The sequence below is a fragment of the Pleurodeles waltl genome, chromosome 3_1 (assembly GCF_031143425.1).
Source record: "Pleurodeles waltl isolate 20211129_DDA chromosome 3_1, aPleWal1.hap1.20221129, whole genome shotgun sequence".
Classification (NCBI taxonomy): domain Eukaryota; kingdom Metazoa; phylum Chordata; class Amphibia; order Caudata; family Salamandridae; genus Pleurodeles; species Pleurodeles waltl.
Genome location: NC_090440.1, coordinates 1,706,162,267 through 1,706,183,137, shown reverse-complemented (window position 1 = coordinate 1,706,183,137; position 20,871 = coordinate 1,706,162,267). Strand labels below are relative to the sequence as shown.

The 20,871-nt window shown below is 43.4% G+C and overlaps 1 protein-coding gene across 3 annotated transcripts in view; it reads left to right on the top strand.

Moving 5' to 3' along the window:
• Positions 1 to 20,871, top strand: part of IQCA1 (IQ motif containing with AAA domain 1) — a 692,773-nt gene that overhangs the window by 68,135 nt on the left and 603,767 nt on the right. For all 3 annotated transcript variants that reach the window (XM_069225557.1, XM_069225559.1, XM_069225558.1), the window contains 2 exons: positions 10,066 to 10,393; positions 12,646 to 12,765. In XM_069225557.1, the coding sequence (XP_069081658.1) occupies positions 10,066 to 10,393; positions 12,646 to 12,765 (448 nt within the window). The remainder of the gene's footprint in view (positions 1 to 10,065; positions 10,394 to 12,645; positions 12,766 to 20,871) is intronic.

The following is a 20,871-nucleotide window of genomic DNA, read 5'->3' as shown; positions in this document are numbered from 1 at the left end:
AATAAGAAGTAGTCGTGTGTGCAGCTCTTTAAAGAACACTGGATCACGTGCAGTAACACTTTACTCCTGCTCCCAGAACTTAACCCCCTCTCCTATCACTTGTTGAATGTGTGCTTGCCATTGGCCCTGTACAGCGCTATCCCAAATCCCACATACTAACATACATTAGTTGATTGGGGGGTCTGTAGAGAAGGCCAGTGCTGTTTCACGTTCCCAGCTTCTGTATGCCGACTCAGGGCGCTGCTTAGCCATATTGTTGAACTACATGCAAAAATGGCACTGAAGTGCCCGTCATCAGACCAGTATTCACGCAGCCACGAACAGAAGACTGCTTTGTGCGCACTTCAGTAGAAAGAAAGTGCGCGGAAAAGATTTAGAACTGACCCCTCTGCCCGAGAATAAATTATCCCTTCCCTCCGTGGTCTGATTTAGGGTTTGGCACAGTTGGCGTATACGGGCTGGGCGCTGTCCTAAATCACCCTTCCTTTCTGCTGTGGAATCCTGTTTGGTGTCCAAGATTCTATTGTAATCACTCTCTCCCATCACACAGGCCTCTTATCTTCTAGATAAAGGCCCAGACTGTCTGACTAGCCGTTGGCTTCAGCTCTACACATCATTGCCCTACTCTCGCAGCCTGCCATGGTGCAGATAATAGGTACAAACATATGGGCATCGTTGGCTCAAGACGTAATCCTACAGAAAATTAGCACTGTCCCTTTCCTGCCCCAGTCTTCCCAAACTCTTGTCTTAAAATGTCTTCAATGTTCCTTTTAGTATGTTTTTTGAGTCCTGAAACCACTATGTCTTATCTTGTACATAACTGATGCCCCTAGGACTCTTATACTGCTGTACTCATTATGGATAACAGTTTTTACCTCCATTCAAATGAAGAGCAACAAAACAAAGAAAGTTTTGGCCCCTTCCATGTAGTCATGTTATGTGAATTTGTATGGCATGCATATCACCCGAGAGGTAGTATTCGGCCCTGAAGAAGGGGGTGGGGCTCTAACTGGAGCTTACTGCAAAAGCCATGTTTTCAGTTTCTAGCAAAACTCAAGGACTGACCTAGTGGCTTTGATGTGCGGTGGAAGATCGTTCCATGCTTTGCAGACCATATACAAGAATGCATGCCCACTGGCTCTTGCTGTTCAAATGAGGGGGACATGGGTGAGCAGGAGAGTATTATGGTTAGTGTGTGAAAGCTGATGCGGCTGTTCATGTATGCAGGGCCTTGATTGTGCAAGACTTTGTATGTGTGTGTGAGGAGCTTAAAGAGTGTGCATTTGTGTAGTGAGAATCAGTGAAGGTCTTTGAGATGTGTAGAAATATAAGGGCAGGGTGGCAGTTTGAGTGTGAGTCTGTCTGCTGCATTTTGGGTGACCTGGGTTCTGTTGATGAGTTGTGTAGTGATGCCGACATAGATCGTATTTCTGTAGTCTTGCTGGTGATCAGGACCTGCGTGACAGTTCTTTGGGTGTTGAGCGGGAGCCATCTGAAGATTTTTTGGTGAGCTTGAGGGTGTGGAAGCAGAAGGACATGACTATTTTGATCTCCTTGATGATCAAGATTTGATTGTCAATCACTATCCCTAGTTTCCTGGCTTGGATTGACAGGTTGGGTGACGGTCCTAGTTCAGATGTCCACCAGGCTGAAGTCCAAAGCAAGGCATCTTTGCCAAAGAGTAACTCTTCCCTCTTGTGAGAGTAGATTTTCAGACAGTTGGCCTTCGTCTAGTTTGTGACTTCAAACATGCAAGTGGAGAATTTCATCTGGGTGTTGGAGGAGTGGTTGGTGAGGGAGAGAATGAGCTGGGTGTCATCTGTGTACAAGGTGATGCTGACACAGTGGCCTTGAGCGACGCTGGAGAGCAGTGCCATGCATACATTCAGTAGTTTAGGACTGAGCAAGGGTCATTACGGGACTCCTCAGGATTAGGTTGGTAGCAGCAGAGGAGGTCAGGCTTACAGATTGGGTTTGCGCATTGATGAAAGAGCTGATCAGTTAGAGGGCAGTTCTGCATATACCTGTTTCATGGAATGTTGTGGAGAGTTCAAGGAGGATGAGTATTGCGGTGTTTCCTATGTCCATGATAAGGCGGACGTCATCAGTGGCAGCAATGAGAGTGGTCTCTTTGCTGTGATTGGACCTGATTCCAGATTGAGAAGGGTCCAGTAGGTTTTTGTTGTTGCAGTGGTCAGCCAGTCATGTTTGACAGGTTTTTTAAAAACTTTAGCCTGGTAGGGAAGCAAGAAGATTGGTCTGTAGTTTGCCAGAACCCTCAGGTCTGCTGAGGGTTTCTTCAGTACTATTGTAGCAGGTTTCCAGGCATCCAGATAGGTGGCATTGTTGAGGGAGTCATTGTGCATCAGGGTAAGTGTGGCATAGATGGGGTTGAGTCCTTTAGTGAAGATTATTTGAGGACAGGAGCCTGATGGGGCTCAAGTGGATGGAGCACATTGTGGTAGCGGTTTCCATCTAGGTGATGGTGAACCAGCAGGTCATCTGGAATGTTCACTTCATTGTGTTGGAGGTCGTCGAGGGTTAACAGGTCTGGTTGGGGACAAAGCTTTTGGATATGGTGCTGATTTTGCCTCTGATGTATTGTAATTGCTGGGTGCAGGGTTCCTGTGATGAGGTGACGGTTGTGGGGCTGGCGGCGAGGGAGATGAAGTCCTCACATAGAATATTTATTTTGCGCTTTTGGAGTTGTTTTCAACTCCTTCACTCAGAGCTGAGCGTTTGGTGGATTTTAGTTGCTCGTGGTAAATCCGGAGGGCTGATTTGTAGGTGCTTCTATCATTTTCATTGTAGATGTGTCTCCATCAGCATTCTAGTTGCTTGCAATGGTGGTTGGAGAGCTGTAGTTCTTACTAGTACGATCTGGCTGGTGGCCTGGTCCTAGATGTGGTGATGGGCCAGGGTGTCCACATAGATGATTCAGGCATTTAAGTTGGAAATGGATCAAGTGATGTCATCTAGGAGCAGTGAGTGGTGGGTGTGGAGCTTTCTGGTCCAGGTTTCCTGGGGATGTTGGTCTAATTGCATTGCCAGTGGTGGAGGCTCAGGTGCAGCTCATGGGTGGTTGTCCGCTGTTTGGGGTTTGGAGGTCTGTTGCTGGATAGCATGTACGGTTGCAGTGGGTGGGTGGAGAACGAACCATCCTGGCGCTGGGCATGAGTGAGGTGTGGAGGTATGAAGATGGGCTTGCCTTTGAAATGCCAGTGTCACACCTCCTGCATGCATCAACACTGCAGCTGTCATTAAGAAAGTGTGGGATTGGTAAGAAGATAATGGCGGTGGTGGATGGGCTGGGTAAAGAAAGAGCACAACGATAAACCTTCTATGGGTGAAATACTCCCCTCTGAGCTTTATAGTGTGTGCAATTTAAGGGTCTGTACTTGAAATAAAAAGGGTGTCTATGAAAATTGTTATCATATGAAATGGAGATTGCATGTTTTCTGGAATCTTAGTAGCTGTTCAGGCTATGGAGTTTATTACGAGCCCTCCCGACAGTTAGTGGGTAATCAAACTAAAGGAGCATGCATCATGTTGTAATGGTTCAAATATTTAAAAATGTGTCTATCTTTGTTGAAGATTTTAGTGGCTGTAGGAACAAGATAAGCTTTGAAGGCTGAGTCTTAATGACTGACATCCGCTTTATGATATGCCCTTACTGTAAAAAATCCACAATTTATAATTGAATTATGATTACCGAACAACAGAAGTAAATCAGCTTGCTGATGGCCAAAGGAAATGGGTTTAAGGTCTCACAAAATGCAATGTTCATGAATGTACAGTTATTGGGACGATCTAGGGCTAATAGCCAATGCCAAAGAAAACTGGACAATCCTCACTGGGAGAGCAATTACATCTCCAGACTTTCTGTGAAAATGTCAGAATGATGCAAGATCGCTACTCTATTTGTGAGTCTGGAATGCCCATTCCAGTGTTACTTGGTATAGTTCGGAGCAGCTGAGCTGCTGAGTCCTAACAGCTCCTTTCAGACTCACTAACTCAGAACATCTCGATGCAAACTCCACTGTAGGACAATGCACTTCATGGGAAGGGCTCAAATCTCCCCACACACCAAGCAGTACAGCTTCTTCTTTCAGGACAATTCACAGAAGCAGGACCTTCCACAATGTTCTGGGAGGGTTCCTGGCAATGGGGGAAACTGCAACTTTGAGAGTTCAGTTCCTCTCAGATGATACTGCAGAGCTTCTCTAGAAGGTCGGACTAATGAGATCCATTGGTTCAAGGTTACACTATCTATCTAAAATTAGATCTCAAGGCCAAACAGTCGGAGTGCTAGACTTACAAACCCCAAACCAGCCAAATGATGTAGAGGCATTCTTTAAAGACTTTCATCTTAAGCTTACAAAAGGAGGGTACCAAATCAACAAAGCAGTCTATGCCACATGGAAACCAAACAAATAATCCAAGAAGGAGCTTCTCCTGTTTCCAAAATGCCCAGAGAGTAGATTAATCGAAAATTCCTCATAAGGCATGGGGAATGTGATCTTCAAGAGTGACAGGCCAGATATCAAATGCCGGGGTAAGCTATATCTGAGCAGATCCACAGGCTGAGCTGTGAGGGCTGCAAAATTGGTTCTTGCCAAGACTTGTGTGATATGTAGCAGTGCTTGGCTTCAAAGGAGGTTACAAATGGGATTCAGTGCTGCCATGGGTAGGCAAGGGCGCTAACTGATGTATATAACATCCACCAGAATGAGACCATTTGTGCAGTAGGACTGTTTCCCTGCAACCAACAAACGGACTCTCCATAGCCTGCTCTGCTGAGGCTGTCCACACACTACAATTGGTGGAGACACAGACACACTTTGGATGGATCCCTAGACCAACACCACATGGGGAACAGCTGGTGGAGCAAAATAAAAGCCCATTGATCATCTTCAGTGAGGACATAGATATGCGTTCTACTGGAAAAAAACTGAAAGGTTCAGTCAGGATAAAAAGACAAGGGGCTGGGCAGCCCGATAGTTCATACAGTGTTGAGCTTTCATCGCTACAAAAAAGCTGATATTGTGTTTTAACCTGGCCCCCTTGTTGCTAATAGCTGGTTAAAACCACAATACAGGCACTAGAACAGAACCCAGGATCCTCATGAACCTAAAACTTTCATCCCGCTCGCAAACTCACCTTTTGGGTTGTTTCTTAAGGGGATACTAACTCATAAAACTTCAAACACAGTTTGGCAGTTGATACAGCATACCATGCTGTCACTATCCACAGTAGCTCTAGTGATCAAGGTGTGCGGTATTTCCTAAAATATAAAATGTTTATTTTCACTCTGGAAGATATATGATTCTAGGATAATGCATATGTGATTTTTGTTTCTTCTAAAAACTAAATCAGCTTTACAGAAGGTTCTGGTACTAGTACTTGCCATTTAAAGACAGCTGCGAGCAAAACTGCCTCTGATTTTGTATGTGCCTGCTTTCTGGATCAGTAACTGTGTTTGCAGATGGGTGACTGGCTGCATCTTGTGCATGGATGAATCTAATGTATACCTCTACTAGTGACTTTCTGATCTGGATTGGTGACAATCCGATATTTAATAGACTGTCACTCATTACTCTTTGGATAAGTCTGTGAATTCTGGGGTGTGGAGTCACTGTCGCTAATTACTGGATCACCAACCATCTCTGAATTTTGAGGGACATTATCGTTGATTCTTTGGCAAAAGCAGCATCTTTACTTTGGTACTTTTACTGCAGGTTTTAAAACACCTGCTGGCCCTTTCTTGCATACACTACTGCACAATAGCCATACTTCTCTAAAAAACTGATGTGCTTCAATTACCTTACACAATACAATTTCAGCAAACAACTTATAATCCTCCAATTAGAATTCTGTGCTATACACTTAACATAAACGCCCCGTACTTATCTTGGAAATGTCATCACATCAGCTCAGCACAGCCGAATCTTTTCTATCCTTATACTTATCCTTATTGACAGCCTTCATCATCGTTGATCATCCTACCTTCCACGCCTTCCTCAATGCACTAGGATTACTAGTTTCAACCTTAGCTGTCCTCCTGCTCTCTTACCATTGAATCTCTGTATCCTTAGAGCTCAAACTTTCTGCACCCATATCACTACCTATTGGAGCCTTCCAAGGATCTGTCCTGAACCCTCTATCTTTCTGCCTCTTTACAACCTCCCTTGGTGATAGTATCTTCTCATCTGACTTTTCTTATCAACAATAGACAGATGACACCCCATTACTTTTCTCATTTTCAACTCTCTCACCCCATCTCCATAAACACATACTCAGCTGTCTTACTCACTAGATGGCACTTTTCCATCATGCTGAAATCATCAAAAGTGGAGTAATAGTTTTTTCCTGATTAGCACACGCCTACATCTCTAACCACCTCATGATTCCTCACCTGACTCACTACCCTTTACCACTCTGCCTGAAACCTTGTCATTCTATTCAACCTGGCTATGCACCTCAAATCCTTATCCCCACTACTGTTGTTCACTACTAAATTCAAAATGTATGTAAGGTCTGGCCATTCATTTAATTTCACAAAGCCAAAGCATAGATCAACTCCCAAGTATGTAGCAAATGTGACTTTTGTAATAGTTTACTAGTGAGTCTCTCCCAATCCTTTTCCCACTGGCAAAGTTCTCAACTTTACTACTAGAACATCATAAAACCTCCCCAAGCACACCCACTCCAGTCTCTCATTATCAAGTGGGCTGGCTGATAGGAACAGGGATCCCGTCTCATGACTAACATAGACTGTACACAATTTAGCTCCTGATTACCTCAATAACTACCTGCCCCACTATACTCCTGCACACAAACTATGATTGAATAATCTAAATTTCCTACCTACGCCTGGACTTGTATATGCTGCATCTAGGCTCTGCAGACTCCACCTCCTGAGACCCCTCAATTGGAACTCAGTTCCCATAGACATCCAAGTGTGCACATTACACCACCACATCAGAATAGCCCTTAGGACTAGCCTGCTGCCACTAGAAAGTATTCACAGTGTAATTATTCATTCATAAAGTGTAAATATTTATGTCATTGTTAGAAATTGGGTTTCTAGTTGGCAGAGGTATTTGTCCTGTCCAAGTAGGGACCACAATTCTAGTCAGGGTAGTCAGTTACACAACATAAATTAGCCTGTGCTCACCCTCTGGTAGCTTGGTGCAGAGCAGGCAGGCCTAAACTAGAAGGCAATGTGTAAAGTACTTGTGTAACACAAACACACAATAATCACTAGAGGTACAGCACAAAAAGACTCTTCACAGATGTAGAAAAATAAAGCTTGTTTATCTGGATAATTCACAATCATACTGATTCTGATCCAATTCGTCAATGGCTAAAAATATTTACTTTGCAGGATTAAGTACAACCAGGATAATGATGATGGGATAGAATAGGTGTTGCCAGGGACTCCTTGGCACGAGTGCGCATTTATTTCACATACTGCAGTAATGTCCAGGCTGCGCTGAGTGATTCCCAGGTGCGGGCACGAGGGAAGCAGTTGGGGACCGGGGGGAACTGTGAGGCGGCTGAGTTTAGCAAGGTTGCTTCAGGGGCTTGAAGAAAGACGGCAGCGAAGGTTGACAGGGCTGCTTCGGGCGAGTGAAGAAAGCGAGCAGCAATGTCCAGCACGGCTGCTCAGGGTGTTTGAAGGGAGCGGGCAGAGAGAGTCAGCAGAGCCACTCCAGATGATTGAGGAAAGCAAGTGGCAAAGCCACTCGGGATGACTGATGAAAGCAGAAGGTGAATGTTAGCAGAACCACTGCGAGCGATTGAAGGACTGCTTGGGCTATCGGGCAGAGATCAGCAGGCAGCAGGGCAGCACAGCAAGGCAGAGCAGCAGTTCCTGGAAGCAGTCAATCCTGGCGGAGTGGCAATCCTGGCACATAGCAGTCTTTACTCCAGCAGCGTTTCCATGAGTCCAGAATTGTACTGATTTCAGTGGGTCAGGGACCCAGTACTTCTACTATAAAGTGCCTTGGATGTGGGGGATGACTACAGAGTACTTGTTAAGTGCACAGGTCCCCCTTTTAGGACAGCCGCAGCTCCAGACTCAGTAGGAGGTAATCAGCCCCTTTGTGTGGACTCTGGTCTCTACCCTTTGAGGTGTAAGTGTGAGCCCTTCCCGCCTCCTCCCCAGGAAGACCCATAAGTATGCTGATGCATGCAGATGCAGCTGAGTATACTGTGTTGTGGGTTTCTGGAGGGAATGCACAAGTGTAGCTGTCACCAAGCCCAAACCAGACATGTATTGGAGATAGGCTGTAGGCACACAGGGCAGTGCGTGCAGAAAAATGGCCACTTTGTAAATGTGCCATTTCTAAAACAGTAATAATAAATCCAGCTGTAACAGTAAAAAGGATTTTTATTACTACCAATCCAGTAGTACTAAACATGATGCAGCTACTCCTCTCAATCCAGAAATTACAGCTTAAATGTATTATAAGGAATTCCCAGTGCTGCTCTATGAGAGGGGCAGACTTCACAGTAACGAAAGATGACTTGGACAGTTTTTCATTACTAGAGCATGAAAGCTTAAAAGTATATGTCCTACCTTTTACTTGCATGGCACCCTGCCCCATGGAGTACTTAGGGCCAACTTTAGGGCTGGCTTATATATAAAAAAGGGAAGTTTGACGCTTGGCAAGAGTATTAAATGTCAAGTTAGGGTGGCAGTGAGATTGCACATGCAGGCTCTGAAGTGCCATGCCTAGTCCTTGTTTACAGAGCTACTCAAGTGGGTGGAACAATCAGTGCTTCAGGTCCATGAGTAGCATTTAATTTATACACCCTGGGTATATGATATACCACTTTACAAGGGACTTACAGGTAAATTAAATATGTCAGTTGTGCTTACATCAATGTTACTATGTTTTAGGGGGAGAAATACATGCACTGATCAGCAGTGGTAAGGTGCTCAGAGTCCTAATGCCAACAAAAAGATACAGCAACAAAACAGGAAGTAAAGACTCAAAGTCTGGGATAAGAACACCCTAAGGATGCCAGATCTAACAGTAATTGTAGTTTTAGGCATTCTTTTCCATTGTCGGTGATTGCCTTTGCTTCTCAACGGCCCATAGCAGTACCTCAGTGACCCTTATAATACTACTTATATTTTGGTTCATGTCAGCTATTCACATTTATCCTATTTATCGCCAATACTCTTATGTACAATATTTTAGATGACATTTCTACAAACTACTAAAAATAAATCAATAAACTTTCTTAGATTTGCTGTGTGGATGGTTGTCTATGATTTATGGAAGAGCAATTCTTTACTATTTTAGAATGAATGGACATCATAGATTTTCCTGCAGATGTTTTGCAGTCGTGGCTTGCTGGCGTTAAAGGGGGCGGGGTGCCCAGCCAGTGCACTCTCAGGCATACTGGGAGCATGTAATATCGAAAGCATGTGCACTCTCTCTCCAGCTCAGCAACTATGTTGCTGGGCTGGAGAGAGCCGTGTGCGCATGTGTGTTTGCGAAGCCCGAGACGGATGGCCAAACACAGATGCGCTCGTCACCTCTGTGATCCCGCCCCTTTAGAAGGAAACGATAATAAACACTGTTTATTATTGTTTCCTTGTAAAGGTTTTGCAGCTGCCGCTGATGGCGGGGGCGACGCTCCTTCATCCTCATGGAGGAGCTGCCCCTGAGTGTTTGTCTTTGAAACAGGTATGATTTACTCTCCTCAGTTTCTGGCTGAGTGTATAGCTCTTAGTTCTTGATTTCAGGACTTTTGCATGTGCATGAGACATGGTCTCTAATTTGTGTATGGATAATTTGTATTTGGGCTACTCTATCTTATTTTTGGATGGTTGTTTGCTTCTCTGGTTTTAGGGTGGATCACTTTCTCTAATTACTGTATGAGTGAATATCTAAATATTGATGGGTAATTTTCCAGTCACTTGATGGGTGCCTGTAAATATTATCTCACTAAAACTTTGGTTTCTGGGTGGATAAACATAAGTTGGAGATGGTCAATGGTTTTATAATACCAAACCTCATAGTACGATTTCCCTCTTCTTTTTTACAGTACCTATAATAAAGTATGGGTGGAAGCACAGGAGGCACTGGGCCACCTGCTCCAGCAGGAAGCCTCAGACAAGCCCACAAAGCCTCAAAAGGACCGTCTGGTGATCTTCCAGATGCTGGCCACCTTCTACATCAAATATGTTCAGATCTTTCGCAGCCTGGAGATTGCCTTTGACCAAATGACACACCCACAGAAGCGACGAGTGGTCCGCCTGGTGCTGGATGGAGTGATGGGGCGCATCCTTGAGTTGAAGAATGAGATGGTGGAGCTGGAGATGTCTGAGTTCCATTACTTCGATGACATCTTGCAGGATTTCAAGATGAGCCCAGTGAGTATCCTTCCAATCTACAGAATACTAAAGCTCAGATGAAGGGGCAAAGGGTCTGGGTAGTAACTGTAGTGCCTGAGTGCACTGGCATAGGACTGCAGACCCTGAGAGGGTGATGAGTAATATCCTTAGTGCTTGAGTTTTGTGAACATCCTGGTATGTTACTACATCTATGAGAAGGCACTTAGGTGAAACTGACATTTCTTGAGCACAATGAGAGACCTTGCATAGTACTGTTGATCACCTAGTTGTGACTGTAATACTAACAGGACCTGAGGTCAATGAAATTAATGCAAGTCAGGGCAATATCCATTTTTATTGATCCCAGTGACCTTGATATGCCATGGTTAATGTGAGGTGCGACAGAAATAACAGTGCCTTGATCAGGTAAGCAATGTTGTCAACAATGACAGTCCTTTGGCTAATGGTCAAAGTGGTTGGCAGAAAATACCTTCCTCTAATTTTATAACATACTCTGTCTAATTTTATATGTGGCCTTCATGTGCTGACAACAAGAACCACGAATATAGACAGCAGCTCCAGGTATATTGCATGCAATTTAATGTTCTTCTTACTGCCAACAGAGTGGATGAAAGACCAGTAGACCAAAACTCTGGAATAGCAGGTTTATGAGTAAGGAATTGAACTCTTAATTCCAGATCATGTGCCTCTACATCTTACCATAGGCCATACCTTCAAACAACAGACCACATTAGCCTCGAGACCACACTACTGTATTACTAAACCTCCTTCCCTAAGCCACACATCCTGTATCCCATTTCCATTTCTGCACTATACCTACAGTAGACCATTTCCCCTCCACAGAAAACACTTTTTCCACCATACCCAATTTTCAAATATAGCTCCTATTACACTTCCCACTAAAGGACATGGCCCTAAGTCTAGATCACACCTCTAAATGACAGTACATGTTTGTAAGATATTGTCCATTTCCTGGCCATCATGCCGTTTTCTGGACCTTTTCTGACTTTAAATTTCTTGTTTGACTAAACTAGTCCAGCTGCTTAATTTGTGCTTATAGGTGTAGGTGGTGGACGGCACCAGAAACTCATTTTAGGGACTGATATTACTTATTTTTCAGCATCAGACTTTAACCCAGAGCAAGATAGAAAGGAAAGAGAGAATGCAGCAGATTAAATATGCAAAAATAGCAACAAAGTGAGAAAACAGAGGCGAAAAAGAAACTTTGGAAGTGAGATAAAGAGAAAAGAAATGAAAGTTGGTGGAATCAAGACTAGGCATCGTTGGTATTGAGCAACTCCAGCATTCAGAAGCACCAGTGGCAGGCTTTTAAAAAAAACCTATGGCCCATGCAATTTTTTAAACAAATTAATGACTGATCACTCAACACCTCTTGCTTTAGGCCACATTACTGACAGTAGACCGCAACTTCTAGAGTAGGCTCCTCATTTGTCTTCTAGATTACATGCAGTTTATGAGACCATACATTTGACCAGCTCGCACTTCATCAATTTAACAGCATCGCCTTGACTAGGACACAACCTCTAGACTAGATGATGTTTAGTTACATAGACCACACACTTCTACTAGACTATAGCTCCTGAATGAAATGGCAAATCTCCATTAGACCACATTTGACACAGAATCACACATTTTAAAATAGAATATGCCTCTTTAGTTAGATCACATTATCCCTTCTATTGAGAACTCATTGTCTAGTAGAAGTACCCCCTCCTTTACTGAAGCACAGACTTCATGATCAATGCGGTACTGCATATCCTGCACTAGACCAGACCAACCATGCACGATCGCACAACATCCACTAGACCACAACTGCTCTACTAGACAGTATTTTGCCCACTGGTGCACATAACTTTCATAGCCCTCATCCGCTAGACTACACTAGAAAACACTTCCCCCAGGAGATCAAAATTCTTCTGTCAAACATTCTGTGTTAGCCTCCTCTGGGGAGATCTATTGGATCATTGCTCCTCCACTCTACCACTGCTCGTCCAATAGAGCACCCATCTTTCCCTAGATCACACGTCCTCCAATGTAAACCACACATTCTTCCCAAGACAGACCTTTTACACTAAACCATGACTCTCTCTCTAGGCAACATGTAGCCTGCTGGCCCTAACCCTTCCTACTAGATCCCACCTGTCAGCAATGAATGTCACCACTCCCTGTGTGCTATACTTGCAAGATTACTTCTGAATTATTATTTAACATTTATATGTCACACTTTTTCTCCCCCCACCCTCTTCAAGCAAAACCTGGAGATTCCCATCCCCAAGTACTTCGTGAAAGAGAAGATGAAAGTACTGAAGGATCGAGAGAAAATCCTTGCTCAGATATTAGCTGATGCTGGAATGCAAGTCACAGAGACGGTGAGTGTGCACAGACACAAACATACGCATGCTAAGCAATCAATGGCGTGTGAGTGAAAAAAGGCAAGCTGTCATGAATTTCAAAATATTTTTAAGACACTTAGGGCCACGTGTACAAAGATACGGTTTTCCGACTCACAAACTGAGAATCTCAGTGACTCGCAATTTGCGAGTCGTAAAACCGGATGTACAACAGTGTACTTTACACTGTTTGCAATTCCCAATCCGGTCGCAAATGACCCACCTCATGAAAATTCATAGGGGAGGTCGCAATTTGCGACCCCATTAGGAATGGCCGCCCTCACAGGGATGGTGGCCTGCTGGAGGCAGCAGACCACCATGTCTGTGACTGCTTTTAAATAAAGTATTTTTTTTTATTTTTTAAATGCAGCCCGTTTACCTTAAAGGAAAACGAGATGCATTTCAAAATCAAAAATGAAAACTTTTCCTTTTATCTTTTCAGAGCAGGCAGTGGTTCTTGGGACCACTGCCTGCTTTGAAAAAATATTTTCGCTGCCATTCACAAAGGCATGCGAATGGGTTAGCACCCATTCGCGGTCACAAAACAATCATACATACCATTTGGATTCGGTATTAGGAAGGGACGCCCTTGAAACGTCCGTTCCTAATACCGAATCGCAAAACCCAAACTGCGATTCGGTAACAAGTTACCAAATCGCAGTTTGGGCTTTGTACATCCCAAAAAGCATTTTTCATGTCACAAAACCAGCGAGAGGAAGATGTGTAATGGCCAGAGCTGACAACTTTGGAGCTGCGAAACGAGGTTCGAGTCTTGGTGTCGACTCAACACCCGGTGAATTGGGGCACATCACTTACTCTCCCTGCGCCTACCAAAATGTACGTGTCGTTGTGTAATGTAACTCGTGCTCATGTAAAACGCTGCAATACCTTCGGGTCGAGTTCGCGCTATATAAAACTGCAAAAAAAAAACCTCTTTAGGGCTCTCGCTAACATTATTGCCTTAGCTATTTCTTCTACAAACCTTTATCACCTTAGTTACAGGAGTGCAATAAATGATAGGCTGAAAACAACTAAAATATTAAGAATTACGTTGAATTATACCCCTTTATGCCATCTCCTTGATACGAAATTTAGCTGAAGTTGGTATAATTCATTTTCTATTGTCTTTTCTCTACGTGACAGTCTCTGGAATAGGGTTGTGCTTTTTGGCATGGATCCTCTGTGTTAATCTTCGGGCTGCCAGATAAGATATGCCTTGGTTCCTCTCTCACTGCTACCCGAGTTCTTCCTATGTCTGCCGTCTCCATCCTTATCTCTTCTGGCTTTCGTGCTGCCATTTTCTGGTATCTCCACGTATTTCATTGGTCTCGACCTTGGCTTCAATGTGCACATGGGACAACCAGGACATTCTTTCGTCGAGTTGTTGGGAGTTTTCCTTCTGGCTGTCCAAGATCACTGAACATTAATTTAAGACACTAGTGGCCGCAACCCGAGTGCTGTGGTAGTGTCGGGCGAAAAAAGCACCCAGAGAAATACAGTTTGCACACGGTATATGGTAGGGTTTTTGCACCCAGTTATAATTTTTGCTGCATGTAAATAAGAATATTGTGCAAAATCCGTCTCTGCTACTGTGCTTCAATGTTTTGCTCCACAAATTCTTCCACTTAAGACATTGGGGCGTCTCATGATTCCGTTGTCGGTGCTGCCCTGGCACAGAAGGGCCTTCCTCCAATATTTAGGGCATTTATTAATTCGAAAAATATCCGAGTTAGTCTATGTGTTGGAAACAGCAGAACTTGGAAACGTAGTCTGTGTTTCCGAGCTCTTTTTGTCAACAAACATATAGTAACTCAAAGATTTTTTGAGTCATTGTGTGTACTAAAGACTCGAGAAAGTGATTCTCTGACCCCCTTCTGCACCAACGCTCCCAAAAAAAAAGGATTATAAGTGTGCACAATTTGTAGAAACTGGAAACGCTGTGTACATTTTTTGTGCCCTAATTCTGACTTTGAGTACCAGGGACATCCTAAGGATTTCGAGGGCCCAAACCTATTTTGTGGGCCCCTTTTCAGAACGGCTTTGAAATTATAATCCTCTATGGCCAGGTCACTGACAGTATACAGGCACACAGGTCCAAGTTCTAACGTTTTACCATCCAATATTCAGGGATAGTGGCGTGTGTTTTCAATATAATAATACAACAACAATTCACTAATATTATTACAAATAATATTTGTGACTCCCCCTCCCCTTTCTCAACTGTGGGGTCCAGTTTTTATATAAAAGAAACATTTTCATGGATATTGCATGATGTTGAAAAACAAAACATTTCTCTGCAAAATGTCTGTAATAGACTCATTTACATCATCCACATTAAAAATAAATAAAAGGAAAACGATATGCAGAACAGAGCTGGCTGTATCGAGGGCTCCTTGAACGGCTGGGGCCCTGGGCCAGGGCCCACTTTGCTCATGCCTTAAAACGTCTCTGTTGAGTCAAACTCCAAAGGAGTGCATGATGCTACATACTTTTCTTCTCATATTATACCCATTATTATATTCCTTGGACATATATTCCCTTACTATGTATTTACATATCTGTTTCTTTATTACTCTAGTCCTACTGTACTATAGAAAAAATGAAAGAAAAATAAAATAAAATCTATAAATAAAATTCAAATTATAAGTACATTTAAAAAAATATATTAACAATAATGAATAAATTAAATTAAAATGATCAAAAAATGTGTGTGTATATATATATATATATATATAAAATTATATTAAAAAAATATTATATTTGTACTCTCTTGCAAGCTTTACCTTGTCTACCCATCACCATATGTCATGTCTCTATCAATCTATCCTCCATCCCAACTCTGACTCATCCTAAATCCATTCTACTACTTTCATTACCTAAATAACCCTGCCTAAGCTCTTCCCTCCTCTTCCCCATCTAACGCACCCAAACCTCTGTTTACTACCATGATCTCCCAAACAACCCTACTAAATTCTCCCTCATTTATCTCACCTTTGACTCATCCAAAGCTCCTCCTGCTACTATGATCCCCCCGACCCCTTCCACAGACTGTTCACTCCTCCATGCCCCCTTTACTCATCCCAAGCCTTATCCTATTACTATAAACTCCCAATTAACACTTCTGGATTCTTCCCTCCTCTACCCCTCCATTATTCCAGTCAGTCCAACTAACAAACCCACATATCCGCGGTTCAAATTAACTCATAATAAAATAATACTTGTATTTCCCTATACTAATCCACCACTAATTCCTTTTAGGTTCCGGAGTAGCGTGCTACTCACCGAAAAGCGCTTTGATGCCTCGTCAGGGGTAGTAAGCGCTATATAAATACTATTACAATTACAATACAATACAATATCTTGAGTAGGACTGAAGATAGCAGCTATCTTATGAGCATCATCATTTATGGCGAACTGAAGCTGCAGCTACTGCTTCCACATTTTCTTGTTATTCTGATTGTCTTCTGAGACAGCACCAAGCACACCCTCATTTCAGATAGTGCTACCCGTGAGACAATATTGTTCTAGATTGCTTCAAGGTGCTTGGCAATGCTCTGTGTGTGGAGGCAAGCTATAGACTAACAGTCATGGTATCCACCATTTGCTCCATCCTTGGCTGCTGCTACCAACCGTGCAAGGTACTGTTGCTGACATAAACAAAGTACATTACCCAAATTGTTGCTTCTGTCAATTGTGCTACAGTACTAGGTGAATCTGTGGAACTCTGACCCACTATAATTTGTGACTTTATATTTTTGGTCTGAGCACCTTGATGGTCCTATTTGTGATGGGTCTGAGTGGCGAGGTTTCCCATTTTACCCCACTTGGTACCCGAAGGGTCCTGAAAATATTCAATATTAGAACATTGGAATGCTGGGGGCTCCATTGAAAACAATGGAGTGCTGCGGGCTTTTACTGGCCGGTAAAAGCCCGCAGCGCCAACATTCCAATGTTCGCTTTGTTCACAGCAACAGCTGTGAACAAAGCCTCACGGAGCCCGAGGGGATTTTAATCCCGTGAACATTTTTTTTTTTTAATAGAACATTCTGCCCTGAGTGGCAGAATGTTCTAATAGCCTTAGAACCCGCCGTAGCGGGCTCTACCGGCTATTAAAGTCCCTCTCTCTTGTTAAATGCCCTCGCCTTCGGCTCGGGCATTTAACGCGGGGAGCGGGCCTTTAATAGCCGGTAGAGCCCGCTACGGCGGGTTCTAAGGCTATATAATATCTGCTTGTTCCTAATGCACACCTGTTTATATTCCACATGATTAATCTATTTGATGGTAATCGAGTTACATGGCATACTACAGTGCAGTCCCTCTGGGAAAAGAGATCATTGTAATAATAACTTTACTTGCCCTCGTCTTGCCACTCAGGTGCTATCCTGCACAGCAATGGCACATGAGCGGAAAGCTCAGCATGAGTAAAGTTGTGGTCATACTGCCAATAAACATATTCACACCTATCTGGGAACTAGTGTGGTAGCTTCCTGAGACACTCCTGAGCTCAGAATGAGTCTGATTCTGAGACCAACTGGGAAAGAAACGTATACCTCCTGGATGCACCTTGCTTAGAAGGTGAATCAAGCATACACTTTGCAACAGTTTTTCTGGCTGCTGTAGAACCGCTGGCCAGCGCTTGCATTGCCATATCAGCGGTGTCTAGTATCTCTGACCCTAGACCTTTGGTTACATCTGATTGTAAATGTCACATGTGTAAACTAAAATGAAGAGGTGATGGGTGGACTGAAACTCTCACAGAGCTCCACTGCACCCAGTAAAAAGCACCCAGTAAAAAGACAAAAGCCAGGTTGGAGTCGTTAATGGAAAAACTGGCATCCATAAAGTCAACTCTAGGAACTGTGTAAGATAGTACTCAGGAGAGAGTTACTGATTTGAAGTCTATGAAAGCTGACATAGCATCTTTCCAGACCAGGCTAGATGTGACAGACAAGAGAATGGAGGCTATGGAAGGCCACCTAAAACAACTGGCTCAAGCACCTGACTGGGGACAAGAACTGTGAAACCTACATAAGAAAGTCACATCTTGAAAACGAGAGCCGTCAAAACAATAGCTGAGTCAGTGAATTTTATCTGGGTAGGAATGAGACATGATATTTTGTTCTCGACTTTTGAATCCATAACAAATGGGACAAATGTTCCACTCACCTATGCAGCTCCAGAGGGCCCATAGAATCAAGTCCATGTGACCAATGACAAACAATGTATGTGGACTGTTTATTGTTTGCTTTCTATGACACCAGCAGGTGGAACAGGTGATCACAATGGCAAACAAAAAGAATGGCTGCTTCACTTTCAAGATTTCCAAGATATATGCCTTAGACAACTTCTCACAAGACAGTGACACTAAATGCACACAGTTTCTGGCACTGTACCCACTGCTGCATACATGGGATATCCGATATGGCCTGCTGAAATTAACTACAATGCTCCTCACCATGGATAAGAAGCACAAATAACTATATGAACCATAAGTTAGAAAAGTTTTGGAATTCCTGTAATAGGCTGCTATGGGCACTCCACAACTGACAGTAGCTGGAGACCGTGCAACTGCAGGAAAAAAGGGTTGACAGTACCCCTACCAAGAAGACAGTAGATCAATTGCATGCTAAACATGAGAGGCTGGAATGAGTTATTTAGCATTGTGTGGCAAAGACAGTCCTACTGACGGAGCAACCTGCAGTGAAGGAGGCGTGTTAGACAACCACAGAATAAATAATACATGACATACAACCATTGTCACCCACATAAGAACTAAGCACATTGAGAGTGCACAAACACCATGCTCTCAACCGCTGCTAAATGGTAGTTGGGGGACCCTAAAAAATTGCTTAGATTATTTAGTAGGATCCTCACCCACAGGTACCACCCACAGCATGCTTCATCATTGGACCCTCGGCCTCTGCAACTGTGAGTGGGCGGGCTCAGAGCAGTTTCTAAGTGGAGCACCTGTGTATTAAGGGATCAAAAATACTAAAATTGTCAGCAGATTCCTCAATCTGATATCTTTGTTCAGAGTATCTATGGCAAGGTTAAATATAAACTAAATTGGTGGCTTCCAAGGGTATGTTATGACCCCTGAACTCTAGATCAATATGTTTCAACCCTATATTGTGCCCATTCGGTCACTGGGCTTCCTTCAGGACTACTTTAAAAAAAATGTAATTCCTTCAATATCTTGGTAAATTTTACCAGTAAGTGATGCAAAATTATTTATGTAAACACTTATTTAACCATGTTCTTACCAACACCTGGGGGAATTCCCCTAGTTGCATTCCGAATCCCTAAGGGGAGAGAAAGGTAAACAGAAATAAACAAATGTTGAATTTGATAGATATCGCGTGGGGACCTCATTAATCATTTGTTGGGCCCACGTCATACACAGTCATGTTATTACTGACTTAGACCCCTCTGTAAAATCCCCTGGTAAAAACACACTGACATGCAATAAACATCGATGATAGAACCTATATTGCCCTGTTAATACTCAAGGCTTCATAGGATGTCTGGGTGAGGGCAGGCTCTGTATTCACACACTGAAAGAGACAAATGTCTCTAATATATATACTGCTGTGCTTAATCTATGGAAAAATATAGGGTTAATTCCCAGCGTTCTTTAAGAGTCCACACCCTGCTTGTAACCTTATGTTGGTCCTCCCGGCCCTGCATGTTGCTGAAGTGTCAGAGTGGGCTTGTTATAAGCCCATTTCCATGAGCATAGGAAGAGATGCGGGCCCCACAGTCCCGCCTTGTTCATCAGCCACAAGCATGCGGTCTGACATGTTACTGGTGGAAGGCTAGACCTTGGCCTGCATCCCTAGCATCAGGGCCGGCCTTAGCACTGGTGGTGCCCTGCGCGACAATGTTTGTTGGCGCCCCCCCAATGATCACCACCATCACAGATTGCCTCACTACCACCCTTTAACAGTGCCCCTCAAAACTCTGATCGCTCCCCAGGCAGAACATTAATCATCAGTTAGCTTGACATTTTTATTGTTGCCTGAAAAGTGCTGGAGGCAAGGGGCGCTGCTTCAGGTGCTTTAAAATCATAATACACGGCGCCCCCACCCAAGTCAGCACCCGGTGTGGTGGCACCGGTTGCACAGCCCTAGAGCCAGCCCTGCCTAGCATGCTTGCAGTTCAGATACGTGGGAGTGAATCAACTTTGGATGAAGACCCCTTTCAAAAAAATAGACTAGCCTCTATTTTCAACAAGCCTCGTAGAGTCATTTATACCAGGCAGGTGGGTAATCAAATTGAAGGTCAGGTTGGTGGGGCAGAATAGCTCTTATTGTAATATGTTAAAAAATATACATATATATATATTTTGAAATAGTCCATCTTTTCTTTTTCCATGGCTCATGAGAATACTGAATTTGGGGGTAGTCTGCATTTTTGGAGTTCACTAAATGGTATTGTGAGCCCTGCCCATGCTCATGAATATTAGTAAACAGGGCTGACATGTTCTCATCTGGTCAGTAAACTCTGGTTAAAAAACAGCAAGGGCAAATGAGAGGGTCCCGAGAGTAGAATCCGTGTCCTAGTAATGTATTCATTCCATGAATGAGGACAAGTTCCCTAGTATGTGGATATGATCATAGCGTGTCCCTGTAGGCAGATTCAGATCTGATGGTACGGGCATATTTCGAGTATACGTCCCCAAGGAATGTCATCAATCAGACTTTTTGTATGTGTTTATAATCTGTATATCCAAGGTTTCCCCCTTTCTTACAGTATCTTATCTGTGGGTTTGCTGTCCCCATCTATTTGTTCAATTGCAACCAATTGCAAATCAAGTGTTGTATGTCCTTTTGAAATATAGTGTTGTGACATTTGTGTCGTCATTCGTCTACAACGTATGTTACTTCTATGTTCACATAAACTTGTTTTTACCTTGCGTGTAGTCATTCTGATGTACCTATCCCCGCATGGGCATTGAATCATGTAAATTACCCACTGTGAATTGCAATTTGTATGTCTGCAGAGCTGCCAAGGTGTGGAAGACCTAGATCAGTGGCGTTAGTACTCAATGCAAGTGGGCAGAAATGACACTGTCTGCATGGGTAG